Here is a 23798-nt window from a genome sequence, read left to right as displayed (position 1 = left end):
TAGGGGTTCACTGCTCTGGTGAGGTTAGGATTTACAAGTGAAGGGTCTATTCTCCTCTGAATAGACTTCAGGATAGGGATGGCCTGAGCAACAGGTCTCCTTTCTCCCACTAACTCCTCAGCAAAGTCCCTCTCCTCTTGAGCACCCTGGGTGTCAATGTGGAAATGTTCAGCTGCTCGAGACTGAACTTCATTCAGGAGAGGTAGGTTGTCGACAGGGGAGTGGGTAACCTGGGGTTCATTCTCTACCGGAGAATCTACTCTGTAGGTTTCCAGGTCGTCCTCATCCTACTCTTGGTCCTCATCGTCCCCATAGTAGCCTGTACCAGTTTGTTCTTCCAACATGCCCAAATCTGGATCCTCACAAAAGGATGTCTCTCCTTGATACTGAGAGTAGGGCTGCACATAGAAGGGGTCCGAAGACCGTGTTGGTGTTTCAAACTGGGACTTTTTACTTGGAGGTATAGGATCCTTAGAGCCAGAGGGTGCTGACCCGTCGGGAGTATAAGATAGAAAATGTTCAGGGTGTTTTGCGTAAACATCTGCCAATGATGACATCCTTGACATGACCCTGTCTATGTCATCGCTAGACCATTCTCTAGAACTGGGGATGACTCTTTCTGGAAGTTTCTCTGACTTATCCTGACTAGACTTGGTGGTCTGAGCAGGGGTCTTTGTGATAGCAGAAGACTTGGACTTGTCTGTCTGTTTGTGAGGAGTGGACTGTTTTAAAGGTGTGGAAGTAGGCAGAGGCTGCTTCCTTTGTTGTTTTTTCCCCTCCCTGTGAGTGGAAGAGTGTTTTCCCTGTTTTTTTGCCCCTTCGCAGCCTTTCTACGCCTGGCGTCGAGGTTTGGGAGTAGTGTCCCTCTCCTTCGAGTGTAGGGGCTCGGGAGCTGCCGTAACGCGGTCTGCAGGCGCCGACTCCTTCAGTGCGGTCTGGGGATGGAAGTCGGTTTCTTCCTCCGACGATCGAACTTCCGTTACCTTGGGGAGCGAGGCACTCTTGGCAACAGTGGATGATTGCCTGGAGTCATGCAGCGATCTTGATCGAGAACGCCCAGAGGATGCCGATTCAGACCATTCTCTATGTGCCTCTTTCCGAGAACTCGACGTGCGCGTTGAGTCCCAGTTGGACTTCATGTGTTTTGTGGAAGTGCTGTGGAAGCGCTTGTGTCGCCGGGGGTCTTCCCCATAGCCAACCTGCCGGACGACCTTCCGAGGTCGGGGACTTGCGCTCGGCTGTCTTTCGATGCCATAATGCCCTCGCCGTCCAAAGCATGGCGTCGCGCCATCGCTGAAGGCGCCCTCCACTGCCATGGCATCTTGACGCCTGGCATGGTGGGCCCAACGCTTGATCGAACGGTCCTTAAGTGTTTTGGGTTTAAACCTACTACACGCTCTGCTGTTCACCTCGGGGTGGTCCCTCGGCAAGCAGAGATTGCACGTGGCGTGCCTGTTGACCCAAGGGTACTTGCGGATGCATTTGGGGCAGAATTGGAAAGGGGTACCCTCCATATGCACCTTGTGGCAGCGGCTTGTAAGTGTAGGAATATATAAGAATGTACCTATATACCAAAAGAGTGTAGAGTATGTCCACCCCCCACTCTCCCTACTTGCAGGGCCGTGGCCAGCGGCCTTCCAAGGCCCGGGCCGAGGCCAGAGGCCCAAATCTGCCATGCAGCTATCGACGGTCGAATTCTTCTCCGGCCCGGCGTCGAGTGTGGAAGTTCGGTGACTCAACGTTGGGGTGGAGAAATGGGTAAATTTAACAATATTTAGCAAAAGTATGGCTAAGGCCAGGGAACTCCGCAAAATGCTTCCGACCAGTATGGCGGAAAAAAACAATCTGAGGGTCCTAGACGCGTGAGGGATCATGGGTACAGTGGACGTCACACTAGGGTTAGTTTTACTGGCACGCCCTGTGTCGACGCCCTTTTTCGAGTTTCGAAAAACAAACTGTAATACTCTGCAGCTTCCACTAGATGTCGGCCTATGCACAGCATGTGATCTAAGCAGATTCCACAAGCCTCAGAAATATATATATATATATTTTAAAGCTTGCATCAATAAAAGTAAAATGCACACTGATTTTGGAGCATATTTAATTTCACAACACTCACCCCTTACTTTAAGTCTTTGCGACCATGAACCATATACACTAATTTGCACAGCCTTAAAATGTGATTGTGAGGACATATCTATTCCATTACTCCTTTGGGGTCAGAGGGACTGATTGAGACAGCCTTTCATAATAGGACGGGCTGTGACAACCACACTGAAGACAAATCCACATTTAACCCACCAAATTTAACAGCCCATTTCCTGCCACATCTACGTACCCTACTTTATTACCTTATTCACACAGAGCATTTTTTAACAACTGCACTTGCAGGGCACTTTTTGTTCAATTTGCCATTTATTTATTCATTAATTTGTAAAGCACACTGAAGCCCACAGGCATCTGTGCACTGGTTATATGAGTTAACAGTAGCGACAACGCAGTACTTGACAGTAGGACGTATATCAAAACGGTACGGTAGAGGTAGATGAGGTGACTTAATTCAATATTAAGGTATTACGGTTCTTTCTTATGGACTTGTTGGATGGTTCTGATCAGAGCGCAGGCAGTAGGGAATTCCAAAGCCGGGCGGCTTTGACAGGGAGGCTGGGGCTATCTGGGGGTAGATCTCTTCCCTCTGCAGGTGCTTCCCCCTGGAACAGCCTCCTTGCCTCGCTCAGGTGTCAGGCTACCCCATCAGTTCTCGCACTTGCCCCCCATACCTCTGCATTCCACATACTACTTGGCAATTTCTTTACTCATTCCTTCATAATGGTATACTCTCTGCACTTAAACCACGACCATGGACTAGGCACATTGATTCTCCCCCACTCCCTTTCATTCCATGTCTGCCACTTACGTTACCTAGAATTCACTGGGCCTTGGTTGCCAAGCTTGGTACGGTAGTTTTTTATTTCTCTATGTCCTTCTCTACTCCCCCTCCCCCTTATCGCCTTACCACACACGTGCACTATTGAAAAGTCGTTGGCCATTTATGGTATCTTAAGGACTATGGGCCTCATTACACTGACAGCAGTGGATCAAGGTGCTATTGGCACCTTGGTCCATGCCAGTAAAATACCGGCACCGCCTTGGTGGAAAGGGGAATTACCGCCCTATTCCAAGGTTGGTGGGGCGGTAATTCCCCCTTCCCCCATTGCCCTTCCCCATTCCCATTGTTGCCCCATAGGGCATAATGGGAATGGGGAATTTGCTAATTACGGCACCGCAAATTGCGGTACTGTACTTAGCTCCCTGGTCCCTTTGCGGGTTGGTTTTTAACGCCTGCAAAAAGTAGGCATTAAATTCTCCAACCCGCAAAGGTACCTCGTAGTAAGGCGGTAAGGGTTAACAGTCACCGGTACCATTAACAGTGACCGTTAACCCTTACCGCCGTCCGTGTAATGAGGCCCTATATGTTCTTCTCCCTCTCCTTCCCATGTGCTCCTTCCTTGTCTTACACGGCACTTGTAGTAAGGCCGCCAGGATAACTTTGCTAATTTTTGCAAGATCATTCAGAAATGTCAAGGCCTAGGAATGACTCTGTATTCCCCCTGTTCCCTTCCCGCCTTGAGGCACTTTGAAGCACTTCACCTGTCTATACGTGCTCTATAAAGAAACAATTACAATTACAATCTAATCTTGTCCATTTGAATCTTGGGGCTGTTGCAGGATAAAGTGGGCCTTGCATGAGTGGGGAGGGAGAGTCTATGCAAACGGTAGGGTGGTGTTTAGTTTGAGAGGCACTGACGAGCACTAGCCAGTGTCTTGAAGTGGATGCAGTCCCTGACTGAAAACCAGTGGACAACCCTCCTAGAGGCTGTGATGTGCTCCCGTTTGGAGAGGTTAAGCGTGGAAAGAAGTTCATTATTTTGGATCACTTGTAGTTTGTTGATGTTATGTACAGTGGTGTCCACAAAAAGGCCTTGGCAGCAATCCAATTTGGCACCAATTACAGCGCGTGCAATTGCAAGGTCATTGTTGGTGGAGAGGAAGTGTTTGCAGCTGCTGAGGAGCCCTGTAGTGTAAGCAGCAGAGGATGTGATGGCAATAATGTGCCGTGACATATTGAGGGAGGAATCGAAGAACACACCTATTGTTCTTATTGATTGGGAGGCAGGGATGGAGTGCCTGTCACTAAGAAAAGATTGGTATGCTGGGTCAAGGCTGTCGAGGAAAGTACGTCGAGATGACTAAACTCAGTCTTTTCATCATTCAGGCAGAGTGTGTGGGTCGTCACCTAGGCTGGGATAGTTTCATATATGGAGTTAAGGGTGGAACTGTCATTTCAGCAGCTGCCTGAGACGATGATGAGGATCTGGGTATCATTGGCGAAATCAGTGTAAGAAATTCAATGGTTGTCAAGGAGCTCAAAGAGAGGTTTGGTCTGGATGTTATGGAGGTGGGTGAGACAAATGAGCCTTGTGGAACTCTACATGACTGATCTCTAAACGGCTAAATCCACCTATGGGGATTCACTGTCTTCCTACTTCATGGGTACTTGTCATTTAATCTACAAAAGGAAGGTATATGAATAGGTGTCCCCACTTCAGAGGCGCAGGGAGGCTTTCACAAATGTGGATTTACTCCCAAATGTACTTTATTGTCTTATAAAAATAAAAATGTTATTAATCATAAAACACATAATAGTATCATAACATTAAAAATAATGTAAAAAACACAAGTTGATACACACATGTAAACAATGATTTCACAGTGCAACAAATAATCAGTGTTCAAACTTCACACTAGATTCATGTCTCTGAGGTGTAGAATTAAGAGTAATAGCATACATTGTAAACCTTAGAGAGTATAATCTAGTGTGAAGTTTGTACACTGATTGTTTGTTGCACTGTGAAATTATTTTTTACATGTGTGTATCAACTTGTGTTTTTTACATTATTTTGAACGTTATGATACTATTTTATGACTATGTGTTTTACGATTAATAAAATGTGTATTTTTATAAGTAAATAAAGAAAATTTGTGAGTAAATCCGAGTTTGTGAAGGCCTCCCTGCATCTCACATTCATGGAAGTCCACTTGAGACAGGAGTAGGGGCGGTGGTAGAATTGCCAATGCAGACGTGAGAAGATCTTTATGCTAGGAAAGATGCTATCTTGCTGGTAGCTTGCATGGAGAAATTGATAACATAGTTGAGGTGGTGGCAGAGTGTGCAGTAGAAGTAGGAGGGCAAGTTTGCCTGAGTAACATAAATCATTGATTTGATTGGTGAGGTCAGACATGTCCGATTCTGTGTCGTCACGAGGGAGCAATCCGGATTGACGGAGGCTGAGAATATGGTATTGTTGATGGAATGTTTGGATCTGGAGATATGCAGCTCTTTCAAGAATTTTTTTAGAAGGAATGGAACTGTGATGATTGGGCAGTAGTTGGTAGGCATTGCAGGGACAAGCACATTGATGTGTTATGAAGAACTAATGCCTTCTGTGCCTTTAAACAGACACAACACAATGTTATTCCTCATGCCTCTGTCTATCAACGGATGTGGCGATGTAATAGAAGCATTAATATCTGACATGATAAATTCATGGGACAGCAGAGGCAGTCCACCCTCCAGAGTATGGTTGGAGGCACACACGCACGTGTAAGCGCAAACCCCGTTGCTCATGCTTTGAATACATAATCCACTATTGCCTGTCAATGGAATGGCAGAAAAAGCCTATACATATTGTCAAAGCTAGTTCAGTGCATTATATATGTCTCCCACATGCAGGGATGCCAGAGCTGTTCTAACTACAGTCTTCATAGATGTTAAAGTATCACAGATCATCAGTCAGTCTGGTTGTGTTCGATAACAGTACATCAACAACATCATAATTGCTGGTTATGTTGTCTCCATTTGACCAACAAAAGGTCATACTTATAATGTAACTTTCTGTACATTGGTGAATCTCCATCAGTTACAGACGCTTTAGCCATACATTGAAACGTACACATAAAGAGTAGCCTGGATAATTCATTGGCAGTAGATTTGTTTTTAATGATAATGTTATTAACAATCACAACAAAAATATATTCGACAGAAGAATAAATACACTTTGATATGAACACATATATTTTACAAAACCCCATAGCACTATGGGAAATAAATGATCCTTCTACAAAAAGAAGATGTAAGTCAGTGTTACAATAAAACTTTAGAATTAAAACGAAATTAACAGAGTACACCCCTGGAAATGAGTGCTCAGCTATAACCCACATTTTGTCTGTAAATTACTGTAAAATCTCCATTAGTTATAAATTATCTTTATTATATCCTAAGGCTTGTATTGCAGGTTTTAGAGGTGGTCAGGATGGCCTTAAAAGGCTGATAAGAGAAAAGGCTGCCGCTAGGCAGATGCAAGAAGTCAGTAGCGAAGTGGAATGGCTTGTTTGTGCCCCGTTCTTGGGCCGGTGCTGGGCTGTATGGTCCAATCGTGGCCGATGGTTTAGACGATTGGAAACCCAGACAGGGTAGTCTGCCGTGATATATCCATTGGTAATTCTGATGTGGGATGGCAGCGTCGTTGTGCTGGAAAGAAAAAAGAAAACATTATAAGTGTGAATCCAAGGATTGCTTTGGAAACTAGGGAAATAGCACTATGAGAATGGACACATTTAAGGGTACATTTCTGACAGGGACACGGTCAACATTTTCTATTGGTTAGACATTGTCCCACCTTTACATGGTGGATGATGCATTTGCTGCTGGTTGCTACACATGTCGGCCATATTGGTTTAGTTATTTAGGGTGGAGCTTTCCAAGAGTAAACAGTGCACAGTAGCATAACTGATGGAAGTGATGTATCGTCTGTGCTAGACACACCGTGCATGGAAGTAAGGACCATGAGGTTTCAATTCATTTAGAGTCACATGTATATGGTCACATTTCTTGGACTTTGCGTGAAAAATAAAAAAGGTATGCCTTTATTCAATCAATTTATTTCTTATCCTGTTTAGTGCCAAGTTCATATAGAACACCACAAATATGTGTGACATTTATGTTCTCCAACCAATTAAAAATAATATTTTAGGATTCCTTTCTTAAGAAATGCAGGGAATCCACCCCACTCCAACGCTGAAACATCAGTATGTCTTAGTGAAACGGTTTTAAAATCTGCATTCGACAATGCAGGTATGCATTTTTCTCACCACTTCTTTGACTTACATGGGCCAATAACTATTTGATGTACTAGTGGTCATCAGTAGTAACTCTGACATACTCTTGAATTGCTACACTTCCCTTTCCTGGAGTAAATCCGAGTTATTCATGATGAAAATCTATTCCATTCACAAAGAGGTTCACAGTAGGAACTCATTTATTCAAGACGCACCCTTCCCTTTTGGGGAGTAAGCCAGGAGTCATTTTTTTATGAATAAAATAGACTTTCTTCAGGAATAATCAAGAGTAGGTCACAGTTAGTGCCAGTAACGTCTTTGTGAACAAGCCCCAATGTGTTGTGTTTATAGTAGTCACACTACCATAGCTCAGTAGGAGAAGCACATAGGGCAGATGGCGACATGGTAGCATCAATACACGGGATCCTAGTCTCACAAGCTGTGCAGGCACCTTATTCATCCACAGAATGCAAAGTGTATAGGTTGGGTTATAGTAATGTGTGCTGTACATAAAATGCAGGTGAATGTTATTGAGATATAATTTTTAATGTGGCATAGTTTTCTGTTTTGCGGATACTATTCAAGGTTATGGCTAGAGGGTTGGGGATATTGGTTGGGCCTACATGTTGGGGCTCCAGGTTATCGGTTTGGGTTAAATGTTGCGATTAGAGGTTGCAGTTGTGATTATAGGATAGAAGTTGCAGGTTGGTATAAGAGGTAAGTGTTCCAGGATGGTCTAGACGTAACAGTTCAGGATATAGGCTGTGGCTAGAAGTAGGGGGTAGAGTTTGGGGTTACTGGTCACAGAGATGGGTTTCTGGTTACTGGGTAACTAGGTACATTTTAATTGTGTACCTAGATGTTACACATTGGGGTTACAGGTTGAGGTTGTATGGTAAAGGTTGGGGCTAGAGTGTACAGGTCGCCATTACACGTTACATGTTGGGGACTAAAGTCTACATTGTCAAGGGTTTTGACCCATGTTGAATCAATAGACTGGGTAGATGTGGGGATGAGCTGTCACCGCCCATTATTCTATCCCAGAACAAACTAAATCAATAGACTGGGTGGATGTGGGGATGAGCTATCGCCACCCACATTCACACCAAAATAGGAGAACTGCGCAGTTGGCACAAGACCACTCCAAAGATACAACCTTCTTGTGGGGGGTTCCACATCACCACTCTACTGTAAGGATGCCATCAAAACAATGTTAAGCAAGGGTCCTATACTATCAAGCAAAAGACCACTCTATTGAAATTCAGTAATTCAAGACAACTCAAAAATGGATGCAGTACCGACAAATTCCCCAAGGCGGCGCTAGCGGTCTAAACTCTGACAGGGAAACTGTATTTAGGAGTTGCAAGAGGGGCAGGGACTTCAAAGCATGTTGGTTAATTGAAAATCTTAGCCACCTGCTCTTCCCAGAGGCCAAGAGGCTGGGAAACATTAACACCTCAGAGATTCCTACACCAGGAGGCAGGATATCACATGACCCTGTTGATTGATTGAGGAGGGACTTCCAGGCAGCCTGCTGGAGCCCACACAAAAGGCTCTTTCTGTTGAATGGGGTATGTTAATTTTGAGTGTTTCCTGTCAACAGCCCTCTGCCAGCAAGGAGAGACATGTGATCACTGACCCACCCAGACTTCTGGAGGCAGACCCAAACACTTTGGGGAGTTGAATTGCAAAAAATATATATTGTATAGAAACTGTGATAACTTATTGTAACCAAATTACAGGAATGTACAACTTTGAGAGTCTTAGTTTGAAAAATGCCCTCACGATTTGAGTCCAAACTCCAATTTGTTCCATGTTCTGGGGCAAAACCCCGCTAATTATGAATATTGTAGACAATGTAGTTAAGCTAGAGACATGGAAAGTTACTGGAATATATGTGGAAGGGAAATGTACCTTTGTATGATTTTTGATGAAAAACCAATGTTGCAAAACCCACTAAAATCGAAAATAAGTTGCCATTTTTTGAATGCAAGCTCCTAGAAACGCCAGAGGCGGAACATAGACTACCTTAAGCAAGGTGTAATATGTACATGTAATGTCAACCACTTTTGTACCTGGGAAATATGTATTTGAATCAAATATAGATTTGTGGGCAAATTGACCAGGGGAGGATCCTCTGACCCATAAACAGACCTCATCATAATGACAATCCTTTTCCTTCCCCCAATCATGGGAGAGGGGAGAATTGGGCCAATGACAAGTGGAGAGGGGCAGGCTCAGTTATGCCAGGAACACACCCATTTTCAAAACACATAAAAAGAGGCTGCTGGGACAGGTAGAGACATTCAATTCCATTTTCTGCGGGACGCTCTGCCGGGAGACTCCAGACTTCACATCCATCAATCTCCAAAGACCAGAACTTTACTTCAGAACTTAAAGCAAGGGCCTATACCCACAAACTGAGAACTCTTCTCAGCAGGCCTCAGCATCCTTAAAGTAATTTGCAAACTATTCCACAGCCGGGCGAGCTGTCTGAATTCTTTTGCCAAGAACAATTGCCAGAGACCAGACCAGAGATCCAGAGAACCACAGGCCGCTGTATCCAGAGAGCTGACCCAGACCGCTGTGAGCAGAACCAGAGATCCGGATTGCTGTGAGCAGAATCGGTGCCTGATTGACCCGCCGAGCAGAGAGAACCGCCGCCGGACGTGTTGACCAGATCCGTGACGAGGCCTATTTCAAATCTATATTGTGAGTACCTAGCAGAACTGTGCAGAACCAATCTCTTAGTTAAAATAATCTAATCCAAACTATTTTAACCTAATTAGAACAGCCTCCTAGAAATCGTGTCATCTGTCATTTGTAAAGCTGCACAACTGTCACTTGTCAATTCTGAAGCTGCAAGCTGTCACCTGTCATTTTGAGTTTTACTTTAAATCCGAAAATCTACCTTTATTAAATCGTCTGTATCTCCGGGACCATTTGTCCTAGGAACGTGGTTTAACTTTCATTTTAAAGCTGTGATTCTAGGCTTTCCAACGAACCCTATACTTTTTCCGCAATCGCGATTTACGCACTCGCGAAATTTACCGCGATTTGCGATTTGGCTCAATTTCTCCACTTGTCAAAATAGCAGCTCCATTCTTTCCTTTGTTAAAACCAGTTTGCAACCTGGTAATAACTCAGAGAGCATTGCTAAAGTGAGCCTGAACTAATACCCACAAGCATCTCTCACCCTGAACCTCTAGAGGGAATTAAAAGCAATTTTAGCACCTTTTCACTTCCTTGCAAACCACATTAAAGTAATTTGCCTGTGTTTAAAACTCATCCCTGTTTTCTCTAAGCTTGCTGGGGGAACTGGAACTGTGTATTGCATTATAAAGTGTGATTTGTTGGGATTCTTGAAGACTGTGTGCTCTCCTTCCATTTCTTGTATTGCATAGGGGGGGAGTGAATTGTCAAAAGAAAAAGTGATCATATTACCTTTTGCTAAAATCATAACACGGTATTTCTGTACTGCATTTTATTCCACCTTGCATTTCCTTGAAATCATCAAGCATTTTCAGCTACCTCATCCTCTACACTACTCCTAAGTAACCAAATCAGTGTACCCCTGTAACATTATCCACTGTTGATCACGGTCATATTCTGAAGTGTGATATCAGTTATCAATTTATTTATAAAGTGTGATAGATATATATTGTTGAATTGTCCAAATAAACCTTTTAAATTTGCTAAACAAACCTACTTCTTGGCTCAGTGGGGTCAGGGGGATTCTAAGAGGGGGTGTTATACAAGGGTTGTCATCCAGAGTACTGAACTGGACATAAAAATACATCAATAAGGGCTTTCCTCAGCATCCCAGACTAGGCATTGACTTAGCTGTAGTGTTGATTGAATATCGCTTACAACATGGCCTCATTACAAGCATGGTGGTCCGGGAACTACGGTACCGGTAAGCATGCCGGTAGCGTAGTTCCTGGACCGCCATACTACGTGCTCTGCTCGCGGGTGCCGTTTCACCCGGCAGGTTTTTCCTGGCAGGTGTAACGGCACCCGCGAGCAGAGCACGTCGGATGCACCGGCACAAATCTGTATGTGCCGGTGCATCCGACCTCCCCATCTGAATTCAGCCCTATGGGGCAGAATGGGGATCGGGAGGCTCTTGATTCCAGCACCCGCAAATGGGCAATTACTCGGTCCACCAAGCTCGGCATGACCCGGTTCTTGCCCATTTGCGGGTGCTGGAAAAAATGCAACTCCGGCGGCAGCCAAGCCCTTAATAAGGTCACGGCTACCGCCAGAGTTGTAATGAGGCCCACAGTCTGGATTTACAGGTTGTGGGTAAGGGTCAGGATTACACATGTAGGTCACTGGTTGGTATTGCAACTATGGTTACAGGTTTAAGATGGGGAACTATAGATGAGAATGGAGGATTGGTGTTGGAAATCACACGCTAGACGTGTCAAGGGTAGGGTTTGTGGTCAGTCTCTGGCCATAGAGCAAGTCAACACTCTTCATGCCGCACTGCAGACACACCCTCGGCACTATTTATTGTATTTCTATTATTTGTGTACTTGTAGCGCACTTTCACCAACATGATGCACAACAAAGGGACAATGTACAAGAGGTATAACTAAATGAGGCAAAATAACTTGAGGCAGCAAAATGAAATCTACATTTAAGGTAGTGAGAGAGTGATATTAAGTGGTACTTAAAAAGAGGATGAACAGCAGCAGGAGTGGGACAGAGTTGATTAGAGAGAATTAGAGTAGCACATTTTAGGGGCAATAATCAAACGAAATAAAAGCAGCAATGGGTATACACATGGGAGGCAGAGACCATGGACTGTGAAGAAGATAGGAAGTGTCAGGCAGTGGAGTAACACCTAATCCAAGAAGAATGAAACAAGGAAAGACTATTGCTGCATTTAAAGACAAATCAGAGGAAGCACAATTGTAGATGATCTGGCAAAAATAGGTAAGAGCAGGAAAGATATGAACATGAGGTGGGAGATAGAAAGTTGTGGCAGAGAGCAGAGTTGACGTTTGATTGAAAAGGATCAAGGACAGAATGGAGATGACCAGTGAGAAGAAAAGAAGAGAAATCAAATTTTAAAAAAAGTCAGTGGGAATGAGGGACTGAACAGAATTGAGAGAGAATAAAACTGCATTTTCTGAATATTGACAACAGGAGTAAGTGAACTAAGAGAGGAGAAATGACAAGAACATAGTTTATTGCTACAGTCGAATGCAAGATGAATGTTATGCACTGGCCTGCGGTCACACAGGCCAGGTAGACCAAGGCTGGGGCAACCAGCCTACATGCCGAGGGCACCCAGCAGATACATAGACTGCAATCACGCAGCATAATTCCAGGCAGGGGTCACCCTGCTTATGTCGGGTTCACTCGACATGACACCAATGCTGGGGGCACCTAACAGACATCTCGGGACCAGGGTCACCCGATCAGCCCGTGAGCACACAGGCTCCTCCATGGCCTGGCGGCACGCAGGACAACATGTGACCAGGCCGGAGTTGCCCAGCATGGGCATCAACATCTTCAAGCAGTGTTGCCCAGCAGGTGCTCTGCTACAGCAGTACAATATGGGGGACAATGTTGCCCAGTAGGGGCGCTGTCTCAGTGTGTGGCCTCACAGGGCAGACCATCTGCCTGCTATGCATTGCCACGCACTGCAAGAATGACACAGCAGGCAGGAGTCAGTTGGTTCCAAGACTGAAGAGCAGGAATCCGCTCATTACTTTTATTAGTTTAGTCACGTGGTCACAGCCAGCATGAGCCCTGGGCGATACCATGTTCCCTGGAGGGGTGACACACCACAATGAGGAGGACAGTTTAAGGGAAACAAGTGGAAACACGCATTGGCAATACTAACATTTTGGTGCTTTGTGTAGTCATTGGAAAGACACTTGAAAGCCAGTGCGTAGTGGGATTAATAGGCCATTGATAGTAGCAGGCGCAAAATGGTACAAGTGCCAGGACATCACATAGCATAGGCAAAGGCCTAACACTTCTACAGAAGCCAAAACGGTCGGCTCTGCCAATTATTGTTTTTAAGAGAATTTCAGTGAAGTATAGGCATAGAAATTATACATCGAGTGGTTGAAAGCTGTCCTGGTTAAGACATTTATGTTACACCAGTAACAGGTTTACAACTCCAATTAAGTCATTAACTCTCGGAATACCGTTTTGAAACGAACACTGGCAGGCACTTTGAATGCAAAGTTTGATGGCAAGGCCTGAATAAGCAAGCTCAAATAGTTCCCATGAGTAGGTGTTTTGGGGCGGGAGGGTCAGGAAGTGGGTGAGAATGGCCATAGGGATTAGCATGGGAGTGGGCAGTCAATGGGTGGGCAAATAACCAAACAACACCTACAAGCTGTGTGCCTCTCCGCATAAGTCATTTCTCCCTATTTGTACTCTAATGAAATAGTTTCTGCTTATAGGTGTTGCAAGCTACATCAAACTAAAACGATTGAGGAAGGGTGGAGACATGCATGTGAACATGAGAGAAATTAATAAAACAAACCCCAGTTGGCGGTATGATTAAGGATCCAAAATCAGAGTGAAAGGCAAGGCAATATCATAATGCAATTTAGCTTTGAGCCAGTGCCTTCAAACATTGCTTTTGAGGCACTTGAAGTAAGGCAATGTTTTTGATGCTGGCATCAATCCAGTTATTTTGATCACTGCTGTTTGAACACTCCTCTTAGTATGCCTTTCCCATATAAAATGCAGAATAGAAGGGTATGATTAAATGTAGAGTTAAGCTCTTATGAGTGTGGGGTTAATACATGAACACAGTCATACAAATGTTTATTGCTTAAACATGATTGTATCACAGTGCCATTCAAACAAGTTATGGTGCAGGGGCTGTGTACCCCAATGTTTCATTATTGCTTGGATGGTCAGTTTGTTTAGCAGATTACAGGTTTCTCTCGGTGAGAGAAAGCTACTTTCTCTTTGTCTATCCTTGCCCGTGTGCAAGCCCTTTTATAATGTGAAAACACTTTGCTAAGAGAAATGGACTTAATTGAAATTAGTTTTGAAACCAATCTAGGTGGTATAAACCTAAAAACTATAATATCCATATGTCATTAACAAACATCTAATTTCTAGTCAGTCCCCGACCTCATATATGTGTAAGATACCTCCAGCTCTGGAGGATTACTTTGTGTGTTTAGGCATGACAATTGTATAGCATCTCATCAGCTACAACATTCCTTACAATTTAAAAATACAAGCCTTCACACTTCAAATGTATACGTGAACCATATCCATCTTGAAGAAAGTGGCAAGTGATCCTGCACGAGGGGAATTGCTCCATGCAGCTGGGCATAGAACCTATAAGAAATCAGAAAGTAGATCTGGGTCACATGAGCGTTGTGCCACCCACCTGCTAATCACTGCATATCTGTGGTGCCATTTTATGTGCTCTTTTTCAGAGCCCTCCCCTTTCATTCTCTTCTTTTTCCAACTTCTTTTCTTTTGTAGTTGGTCTGCTGGTGCAAGTGGAACCAGGTCACGTGACCCAGGTCCCACCCACCTGCTAATGACTGATAAGTCTTTGGGGAAGGGCGTGGGAGTTTACTGCAACCAGTTCCTGTCACTATCATGACACCAGGACCATTGCGGGAATCTTGTTGGGCAAAAGCCACGCCCCCTTTTTAATAAGTAGCCTGGGCCCCTCCCTCAGGGTGAAGTCTGCGGGGAAGGGCGCGGTTGTTTGCTGCGATCTTGCTCCCGCTCCTATCAGGATGCCAGGATTATCGCAGGCGCCTCAAATGGGCAGAAGTCACGTCCCCATTTTGATAAGTATCCCATGCCTTTCCTGCAGGGTGAAGTCTGTTGGGAAGGTCCCAGGTGTTTGGTGTCCCCAAGGTGTCTGGCGCTTCAGGGGGGCAGCTGTCAAGAATGTGGAGTTTATGCATGGAAACCAGCACAGAGGAGAAGCACGATGGGAGAAGCAAAATGGGAAAAAGAGTGTGACCCGGTCAGGTGATCTGAGGTTGAGAGGCCTAATGCGATTGGTGGTGGTCCATATCAGCCATATTGCCAGTACTCTCCCATGACCTCCACCTGTTGTGGCCAAGAAGAATTAGACGAAGATAAACAAATTGAAAGAATTAAAGAAACCCTCACCAAGTACACTTCCACATCATGGCAGGCCTTGAGGCACCAAAAAGGAAAATACTGATGGTTAAATGGAAATTACTAACAGAAACTCCCTCACTCAGGTCTGAAAATGGCGCTGTCAAGTAACACCCCCATAGCCCCACTAGGATAAGAGGTGAAGCATATACCCTGATAAAATAAATTAACCAGTTACTTGGTTGAATTCAGGATGACTGCGGGGGCCGAGGGGGGGCAGTGGGGGATAATGCCACGAAAATAAGGAAAAGGACAATCTACATACTAACTACTGGTAGAGTGGCCACCTACAGCCCTGAGCCAATGACATGGCTGGCCCACTAATGTCTGGGGGTCCGACCAGTCTGCTAAGTGCTCCAGGAGGATATCCAACCAGTAGGATCCAACTGCTGTGTACAAGGCGCGGGGCGAAAATGCATCTTTTTCAACCACTTCTCCATTTGAGACTACGGGCTCAAGCAAGATTTTGATGGCCAACATCGATAACGTTGACAACCCCCTGAATAGAAATGGCATGGGGGAAATGACCCAGCTCCTCTGATGGCCAGCCAAGCCCAGAACCTTGTGACCAGCGCTCCATCAAATATTTCACAGGGGGGGGGGGTTGTTTCCCAGGAAAGGCACTACAAGACGCAGCAAAGATGAATAATCAATAACTACACATGGATCCCAACCAGATCCCACACAATTGAGTCTTGTGTTCAGCCTTCAGCTGTTCACCAACCCTTGCAACCTGCCTTCCTCACTTGACCCCCCTCCCCGCTCAACTAAGGCCAAGTCGCCAAGGAGGAACCTATGGTTAGTGGCTGTAACTGTAGCCTTGTGCTACCTCTACTTGCAGACCTGAGGAAGCTGTAATTGGCCCTCCTCGAAGCCGAAGGAAAAGGGAGAGCCACGGAGTCCCACCAACCAGAAGGGAAGAGACTTTGAAGGCTCTAAAATCATCAGGGTAGACAGACCACTTTAAGCATGAGGTCCCAACAAACTTGACCTGCGCCAGAATGGCCGGACCGAGGTCCACACTAGCAGCTATAAAGAAGACTGGCTTTTTAATAATGCCCTGGCCAACAGGGGGCACCAGGCTTTAAGACATTTACCCCCCCCCCCGTTTTCATCCGAGGATAGATGAACCATGCAGTGCGATCTTCCCGCCAGCCCACTGCTCTGTGGGCAGACCATACATTTAGTGCTAGGTCCATGGTTGTTAGGCCAGCTGGAGGGGTTGGTTATGCACCATTAAAAGCCACACCCAAAAATGGTTGCCTCTTGGTTTGGAAATCACAGCCAGGGAAGGGTAGGAAAACAGGGTGAGAGGGTGTCACGGGGTGGGGGGGGTCAGTAAACTGGCACCCAATTGTCTAGAAACCAGGGAAGCACAAATAAATGCACCCACTAACTTCATGAAGTGCGTGGCTACCCATTTGTAATTCATGAGGATATTGTGAATTGCAGTAGGTTGCATTACCAGGATGAGAGCACCTTTTATTGTTTACAGATCGAATTTATGGACTTGAGAGTTGCCAATGGCATACTGGACATTGAGATGAGATGCTGCCCATCACCCAACAGCACAATCAAAATGTGTTTGCGCTCCCAGTACATTTATGGTTACCCCCTACTCTCCCCACAAAATTAGATCACTTTATTCTGTGCTCACCAACACAAATGTAGTGCCATTGGGGAAAAGGATTTTGGGAAATTTCTATTGAGCAGGGCAATATGCATTGCATGATGCCTAGAAGAGAACTCATTGAGATAGGGTGTGCCGACCAATTTCTGGGAATTGGGGTTATTGTGACTGCTTTCGAGTCCATGGAAGGATGTTTAGTTAACAGTTTTGTTTTTTATTATTTGTATGTGTATGTGTTAGGATGTACTTGTATGGCCCCAAGGCTTAAATAAAGTTATTGCTGACTGACTGACTGATAAGCCTTTGGTACCCTTAGCAGATTTTCATTTCTTTTCCTATCCCTGCTCCTTTCTTTTTTTTGTAAAGATGCCTTCCTGACTTTTTTTGTAGTTGGTCAGCTGGTACCAGTGGATCTAGATGACGTAGACTTTTTTCAACCCTCCTGCTAATTACTGATTATCATTTTGAGACCTTTTTGGAGCTCTTCTGCTTGACCCCACCCATGTATTTCTTTTCACAACTCTTACATATGGACAGATCTTGTCTGAACATCTGGAGCCTGTCACAGCTTGGTAGACGCAAGAACTCATTGACAGCAAGCATGCCATCCACTGGAAAAAAAGGTTCTGGAGGCAACATCTCCAGAAGACCCGACCAATCCTCTTGCAGCCCTCATACGCATGATCTACAAAGGGAGCATTGTACCCTTCTTGGTTGTGAAGGTTATAAAAGGTGAAGCACACCACTTCTCAATGTCACCAATGCATCATCAGCCACTACCTGGAACCTCTGGGAGACTCACCTACAGAAAGTTCAAGATATGCCAATATGCAGGTGACACATAGCTTTACTTAAAGATCAACTTCATCCACAACATCCAATGGCTGAAGCCCTGACTGCCCTCATACAAACTTAAAACGAGAAATAAAGAATTAATTCTTCTAGGAGACTGCACCAAGTCCATAACTGGCTAACTGATATGAAAATCAATGTATTCACAACTCAACACTCATCCAGTGCAAAATCTCTCAGCTTTACGATTGACTGTGACTTCTCAAACACACACCATCAAGAAGACCAAAACAGCATGTAAGAAGAATTGCTATCTGGCAAGGGTGTAAATGCCCTAGCTTTTAGTTATGGTTTATTAACCATACAATAATGTGGGTAATCCTTCTCAGAAAGTGTGGTCTACTAACCTGACCACCATGTCAAAAGCATAGTGTGCACATGACCCCATGCTGAGCTAGTCTCCTGACAGAGCTGCTGCAACTGATCTCCAGTGGAACAGAACAGGTCCCCATTAAGGTACATGAATAGAAGCAGGGGATTTTAATATGATTAGATTCAATATTTATACCGTAGAAGCATAATACCCATAGAAACGCAAGAGCGAACAGAAGAAGAGAGAACATCACAACCATCCATTGGGGAATGGGAAGGACCATCAGATATTCCAACATGGCAAGAAGAAGATACATAAAGTATAGGAACAAGAATCAGGACACTATATAGACCAATGAGGGATGAGGAAGGATACAGAACTCAAGAGTGAGAAAAAGGAACATCCTTTAGGGGAACAGGAGGAAGCTTAAATGATGTCAGAATAAACAATCAAATGACCATATCCTTAAGTGCGTTAGATCTTGAGGATGCGGAAGAGGACAATAGTCATACGAGTTGGGGTGTAATAATGTCAGATGAGGAAAGGAACCAAAATAAGGAGACGTGAGAAGAAGGCACATATGGATTTTCAAGACAATCAAGCAAAAGGGTTAGATCTAGAGAACCCTATAAAAAACCACCAGAACCAATACCAAATACTGAACAACCACAAGTACGATTGTACAGTACAGGGGATGCGTTCCCGCCCTCTGTGAGCAGACTAAGGGCATTGCCAGGGAGAAAACAAGCAGGCAATGATAATGCTGCCTGGAAGACAAAGAGCGTGGGTAGGTTTGACAAAGGATCAGGGTTTTCACAGTTCACACTATTAGAGAAAGGAGGGGGTCAACCACAATATATACCATGGCCCCAGATGGATATGGATAATTTAAAATGCACACTGCCGAGTTTGACATCTCGTGCTGGAAAATGGATTAAGAAATGAGAGAAAAGTACCTCAGGAATGATGTTAGCTATAGGCGATATAAAAGGCCATTCTTGGGGAAAGATCTGATGACATTTTGAAAAGAGCAGAGTACCGAAAAGTAACTGCACAAAACACAGTGCATGATTGAGCACCATTCAATAATTGTAGTGCAGACCTATGGTTCAGGGCTTATTTATTTATTTATTTAAACTTTTGTAACGTGCCACATGCCTGAGGGTCTCAAGGCATACATAGAAAATGGACAGGACCGCAGATTAGTTGGAGAGCTTTGTAATGAGGATTCAGTCAATGGGGAGGATGCAGGATAGATTACCTCTGGGGCCCTGCAGGAGTGCCTGTTCCGGCCTGTCGGTGATCACTGGTCCGGTCTGTGATTCTCATGGAATGCCCAAAAACACTCCCTGCACCCTGCTCACTGAATGTTTATTCACCCAGTGGACAGAGAGCGGGGAGTGGTTTGGATTAATGATGGGTTTCACGTCCCTTGATGCTGCTGGGTTCCCTGAAGTCTTAGGGCTAATGTAGCTTAGTCCTGAATGTTCTAGCCCAGTTCCTTCACTGGGGAGGCGGTTCTGCAGTCCTTGTCCCAATTCCTTCACTGGGTCCTGGTGGCCCAGGCCTGCTGTGGCACACCTATCTGCCTCGAGCGAGTAAGAGCGCAGGTCCACACTGGTGAGTGTCTCAGTGGCACTAGCAAGTGTCTTTGTGGTACCCTGACACTGGCAAGTGTCTTTATGGTACCAGTGAGTGCGATTTGGGGGACCTCAGCCGTTCAGAGTCCACGTGCAGTCCTGGCACAGGTATGTTCTGGTATTGAAAGTAATGTCTTTTGATTCACCCTCTGCTTGAATCTTTGCAGGGCTGAGGTGGAAAGCCTGCACACAGCGGTAGTTTATGAGCCCACTGCAGGAGAGAGGAGCGGACCAGGTGAGTTCACTTAATGGAGGGGCATGGGTAGCGTTATTAATCCCTGCTTACCCCTGTGTGCTTTTCTTTGCAGGCACGGCTGGTGCTGAAGATGGAGACGCGTGCCAGAGGATGCGATGCAGGCGGCACCGACAAGAAGATTGGCTGTGGTTCCCGCGGTTCTGCAAGCAGAGCAGTTTGCAGGGACTCGCGGTAGGTATCAGGCAGAGCTGCTGGATTCAGATGGGAGCTGGATCGTGACAGGCAAGTGTCACGCTTCTTCTGAACCGGAGAAACGCTAAGGGCTGTGTGTGGCCCAGGGCAGGGTTTATATAGCCCTGGGCTCCACCCAGCACTACTAGACCACCAGGGACATTACGTTGTAGGCCCAATGGGGGCCATGTTGGATCCAAATGGATGACTCTCCCTGGGGCCATCTTGGAAGGGGCAACCAGTCTGTTATTTCGCCACTAAGCTACCCTTCTGGCCCAGATGCCACCAACCCTACTAGCTGGGAGTTTGGGGGTCATGACAAGGGGAGGTTGAAAAGGTGGGTCTTCAACCTCTTCTTAAACTCTGTGACCATTTCAATTGTTCTAACAGCATTAGGAAGAGCATGCATTGGCACTTGTATGTCAAAAGCGCAACCTCCAGCCTGTAGCAGCCTAAACCTAGGCTGCACAAGTCTGGATGGATCCTTGGATCTACGAGTGCAAGGAGGTACATATGCCTTTAAGCAACCCCTGAGATATTTTGGAGCTGCATTGCTCATGCACTAATGGGTGAGTGTGAGAATCTTATCTGTAACACAGTGTTTCACAGGGAGCCAGTGCAGGTCCCGACTGCAAGCTGTCATATGGGCACGTTTGGATAAGCCAGAGATGGCACAAAAAGCTCCATTCTGAACAATCTGCAATGCGGATATATTGGACTGGGAACAGCCGCTCAGGAGGCTGTTACAACAGTCAAGGCAGGAATCGGCGAGGGCAGAGGCCAGAACGGATGCATTATTACATCATACAAATGGCCAGATTTGATGGAGCAACTTGTTGATCTGGCCAGAGGACGACTGGATCTGGGAAAATGCTGACTCGTTGTCAATTCGGCATCTAATATGACACAGAGGGTCTTCACCTTCTTGGCCAATGGGATCATAATGCAAGAGACACGAAGACTGTTATACTCCGAAGGCAAGATTTAAAATTTAGGGCCAGATCCCACAATCAGTCGTTCAGTCTTTTTGGTGTTAGGAGTCAAGGAATTGGAGGGCATCCAGTTGTGAATCGCAGAACAGATGGTATTAAGATTCAGTTAGTCCTCTGCATAGAGGCAAGAAAGCTTCATTAGGACCTGGGTGTCATCAGCAACATTGGTTATGGGGCGACAGTTGTCGATGGACATAGGATCAAGGTTATCTTTCTTCAAGAGTGGGGTAATCCATGCCTCAATTGTGAATAAGTGGTACAGATCCCTCAGTAAATGAGAGATTGATCAATTTTCTCACCCAGGGACTCACACATTCAAGCAACCAATAAAAAGTCCAGATGGAAAGATATCCCCCCGGCTTGAAGTAGTTTTCATATTGGTGACAATCTGGGAGATGTCAGTCTCAGTGCTTGGTGTAAACTGAAATATGGGTTTATTATAATCTAGTGGAAAGTTATATTTAGTGGGGTGAGTCAAGGGATCCCTCACCATATTTCATGAATTCCTTATATTCTAGATGGAACTTTGATGGGCAGCGACTATGTCAGCAAAGAAATTGTGAATTTTCTGACACCAGTCAGAATTCTTCACCCGACCGGGCATGGTGCCTGGCTTCGCTTTAAATTCTTTCAGGATGGCAAACAACCAGCTTACGTGATCCTGGTGTCATAAAGAGAAGATGTTGTGTGTGTAATAGCAGCTTTGAACTGTTTAACCAGTAGTCTATAGGCAGCCAGAGTTATGGCTGTGTGATTTCTTTGCCAATCACGTCCAGCTGATCTCTTCTGATGCCTAAGGTGAAGAATAGTGTCATTGAATGAGCACTTGTTCAATGTCTTGGGCTTAATGCACCGTTTTATCACGGGTCCTAGGTAGTTAACAGTCCCTTCCAGTGTGTCTGTGAGGTGTTGGGCGAATTCATCAGCCTTATTATACTTTACTAGTCCAAAGAACAAAGCATACCGCAAGGGTGACAGGTTTCCGGAAATGTTCTTCCAATTTCTAGTCTCTATGACTAGTCTTGTATTAGTATCAAGTCTTACCGGGGACACAGGAATGTTTATGCGAAATGTAAGCAAATTGTGATCAGACCAAATACAGGGGTTAACAGCGGGATTAGAGACCATGAGATGGTGAGAGAGAAATTCAATATGGGTCAGTCCATTCACCCACCGTGAGAAACCTGTAACATCAAGAACACCCAATAAAGACAGAGTGACATTATCTGATGGTGACTCAGCCCAGTAGTTGAAATCTCCCATCACTATAATGGGAGAGTCCCAACTATCTGTACTTACAAAAAAGGTGTTGAAGAGCAGACCTACTGGTCTGACTGATGGCACACGCACCTCACAAAACCAGCTTAGATGCGCTAGTGCTGATGTGCCTGAAAACATCTAAAAAGGGGGGGGGCTACAGGGCTTGTGGAAGCTGAAGTGCACGAGAGCGAAAAATATAATTCAAATCTAGAATAAAAAAATCAACAATTCAAAATTAATTAAATGGGTAAATGAGCTTACAGTACAATATCCACATACATCGGATATTGGGGTGATATTGACTAGGAAAATGAGGGAGGATGAAGATCCCATTGCTTTTATTCATAATATTCAAGACAAATGGAATGCAGAGAAGCATGAACCGTGGGATAAAACTGTAGCATTATTTTTTCATATACTATGTCAGGGACTGCCAGAAACCATACATAGGCAGTTAAAGAAACAGGTGGGAATGGAAGCAAAACCATGGCCAGAGATACAATAGGCAATTGTGCATTATTGCAGAATACTAAAAGGAAAAAGATAAGTAAAAAGTTGAGGGAAGAAAGCAAGAAGAGGTGAAGTTAGCACAGAAAAAGTTATCAAAGTATGACCTAGAGGGAGCAGTGTTGTCACGCAATGAGGGCAGCATGGCTCAAATAGTACAGTTCCCACAGCAAAATTATAAAGCCAATGCCCAGTAACAGAATGGGAATAATATTGTGCTGAGAGGCAGAGGGAATGGGCCTTGAGGAGGAGGAGGTTTTCCAAACCCTCAAGCAAGTGGAGGAGATATTGGTGGACAATCATTAATATGTTGGAATTTTGGAAAGTTAGGGCACATGGCTAGAGTATGTAGAGGTAGAGCAGCAATGCCACAACAGAATTGGAAATCTTCAAGAGGGGGGATGGGATATGCCCCACAATATAACACATATTCACAAGGATATTATGCCCAAGATCACACACAAAATCAGGCGTACACATCGCTACCACAGCAAGTTTCAGCAGGACCCATTGCAGATACAAGTTTCACTATCACAGCAATTCCAACAAGTACCAATGTAAATGCAATCATTACAGGGGCAGCAACAGCAAGCACCCATGCAAATGCCACAGGCACCCACTCAAGAGATACAATACATCCCAATGCAACAAACAGGTGCATCACAACGGCAGGTAACCCAAACTAGGGAGTGTGACTGTGGTTGGAGGAAATCCTTTCACAGGCACAGGGTGAATTGATACCCACAATAGGACAACCCAAAGGACAACCTGATGTGTTCAGTATTATCTGTAACACCATAGCCCCAAGAGGAACCAAGAGTTAAGGTGATGATAGGAGTTAAGACGTACTCATCTCTTGTGGACA

General features: G+C 45.0%; 1 protein-coding gene across 1 annotated transcript in view; it reads right to left on the bottom strand.

Moving 5' to 3' along the window:
• Positions 1–6040: 6040 nt before the first annotated feature.
• TRABD2B (TraB domain containing 2B) overlaps positions 6041–23798 on the bottom strand; it is a 1121778-nt gene continuing 1104020 nt past the window's right edge. The window contains exon 7 of the mRNA XM_069642238.1: positions 6041–6592. Coding sequence (XP_069498339.1) covers positions 6370–6592 — 223 coding nt within the window. The 3' untranslated portion in view covers positions 6041–6369. The remainder of the gene's footprint in view (positions 6593–23798) is intronic.

The sequence above is a fragment of the Ambystoma mexicanum genome, chromosome 1q, assembly GCF_040938575.1.
Source record: "Ambystoma mexicanum isolate Mex_15411 chromosome 1q, UKY_AmexF1_1, whole genome shotgun sequence".
Lineage (NCBI taxonomy): Eukaryota > Metazoa > Chordata > Amphibia > Caudata > Ambystomatidae > Ambystoma > Ambystoma mexicanum.
This window is presented reverse-complemented; position numbering and strand designations above follow the sequence as displayed.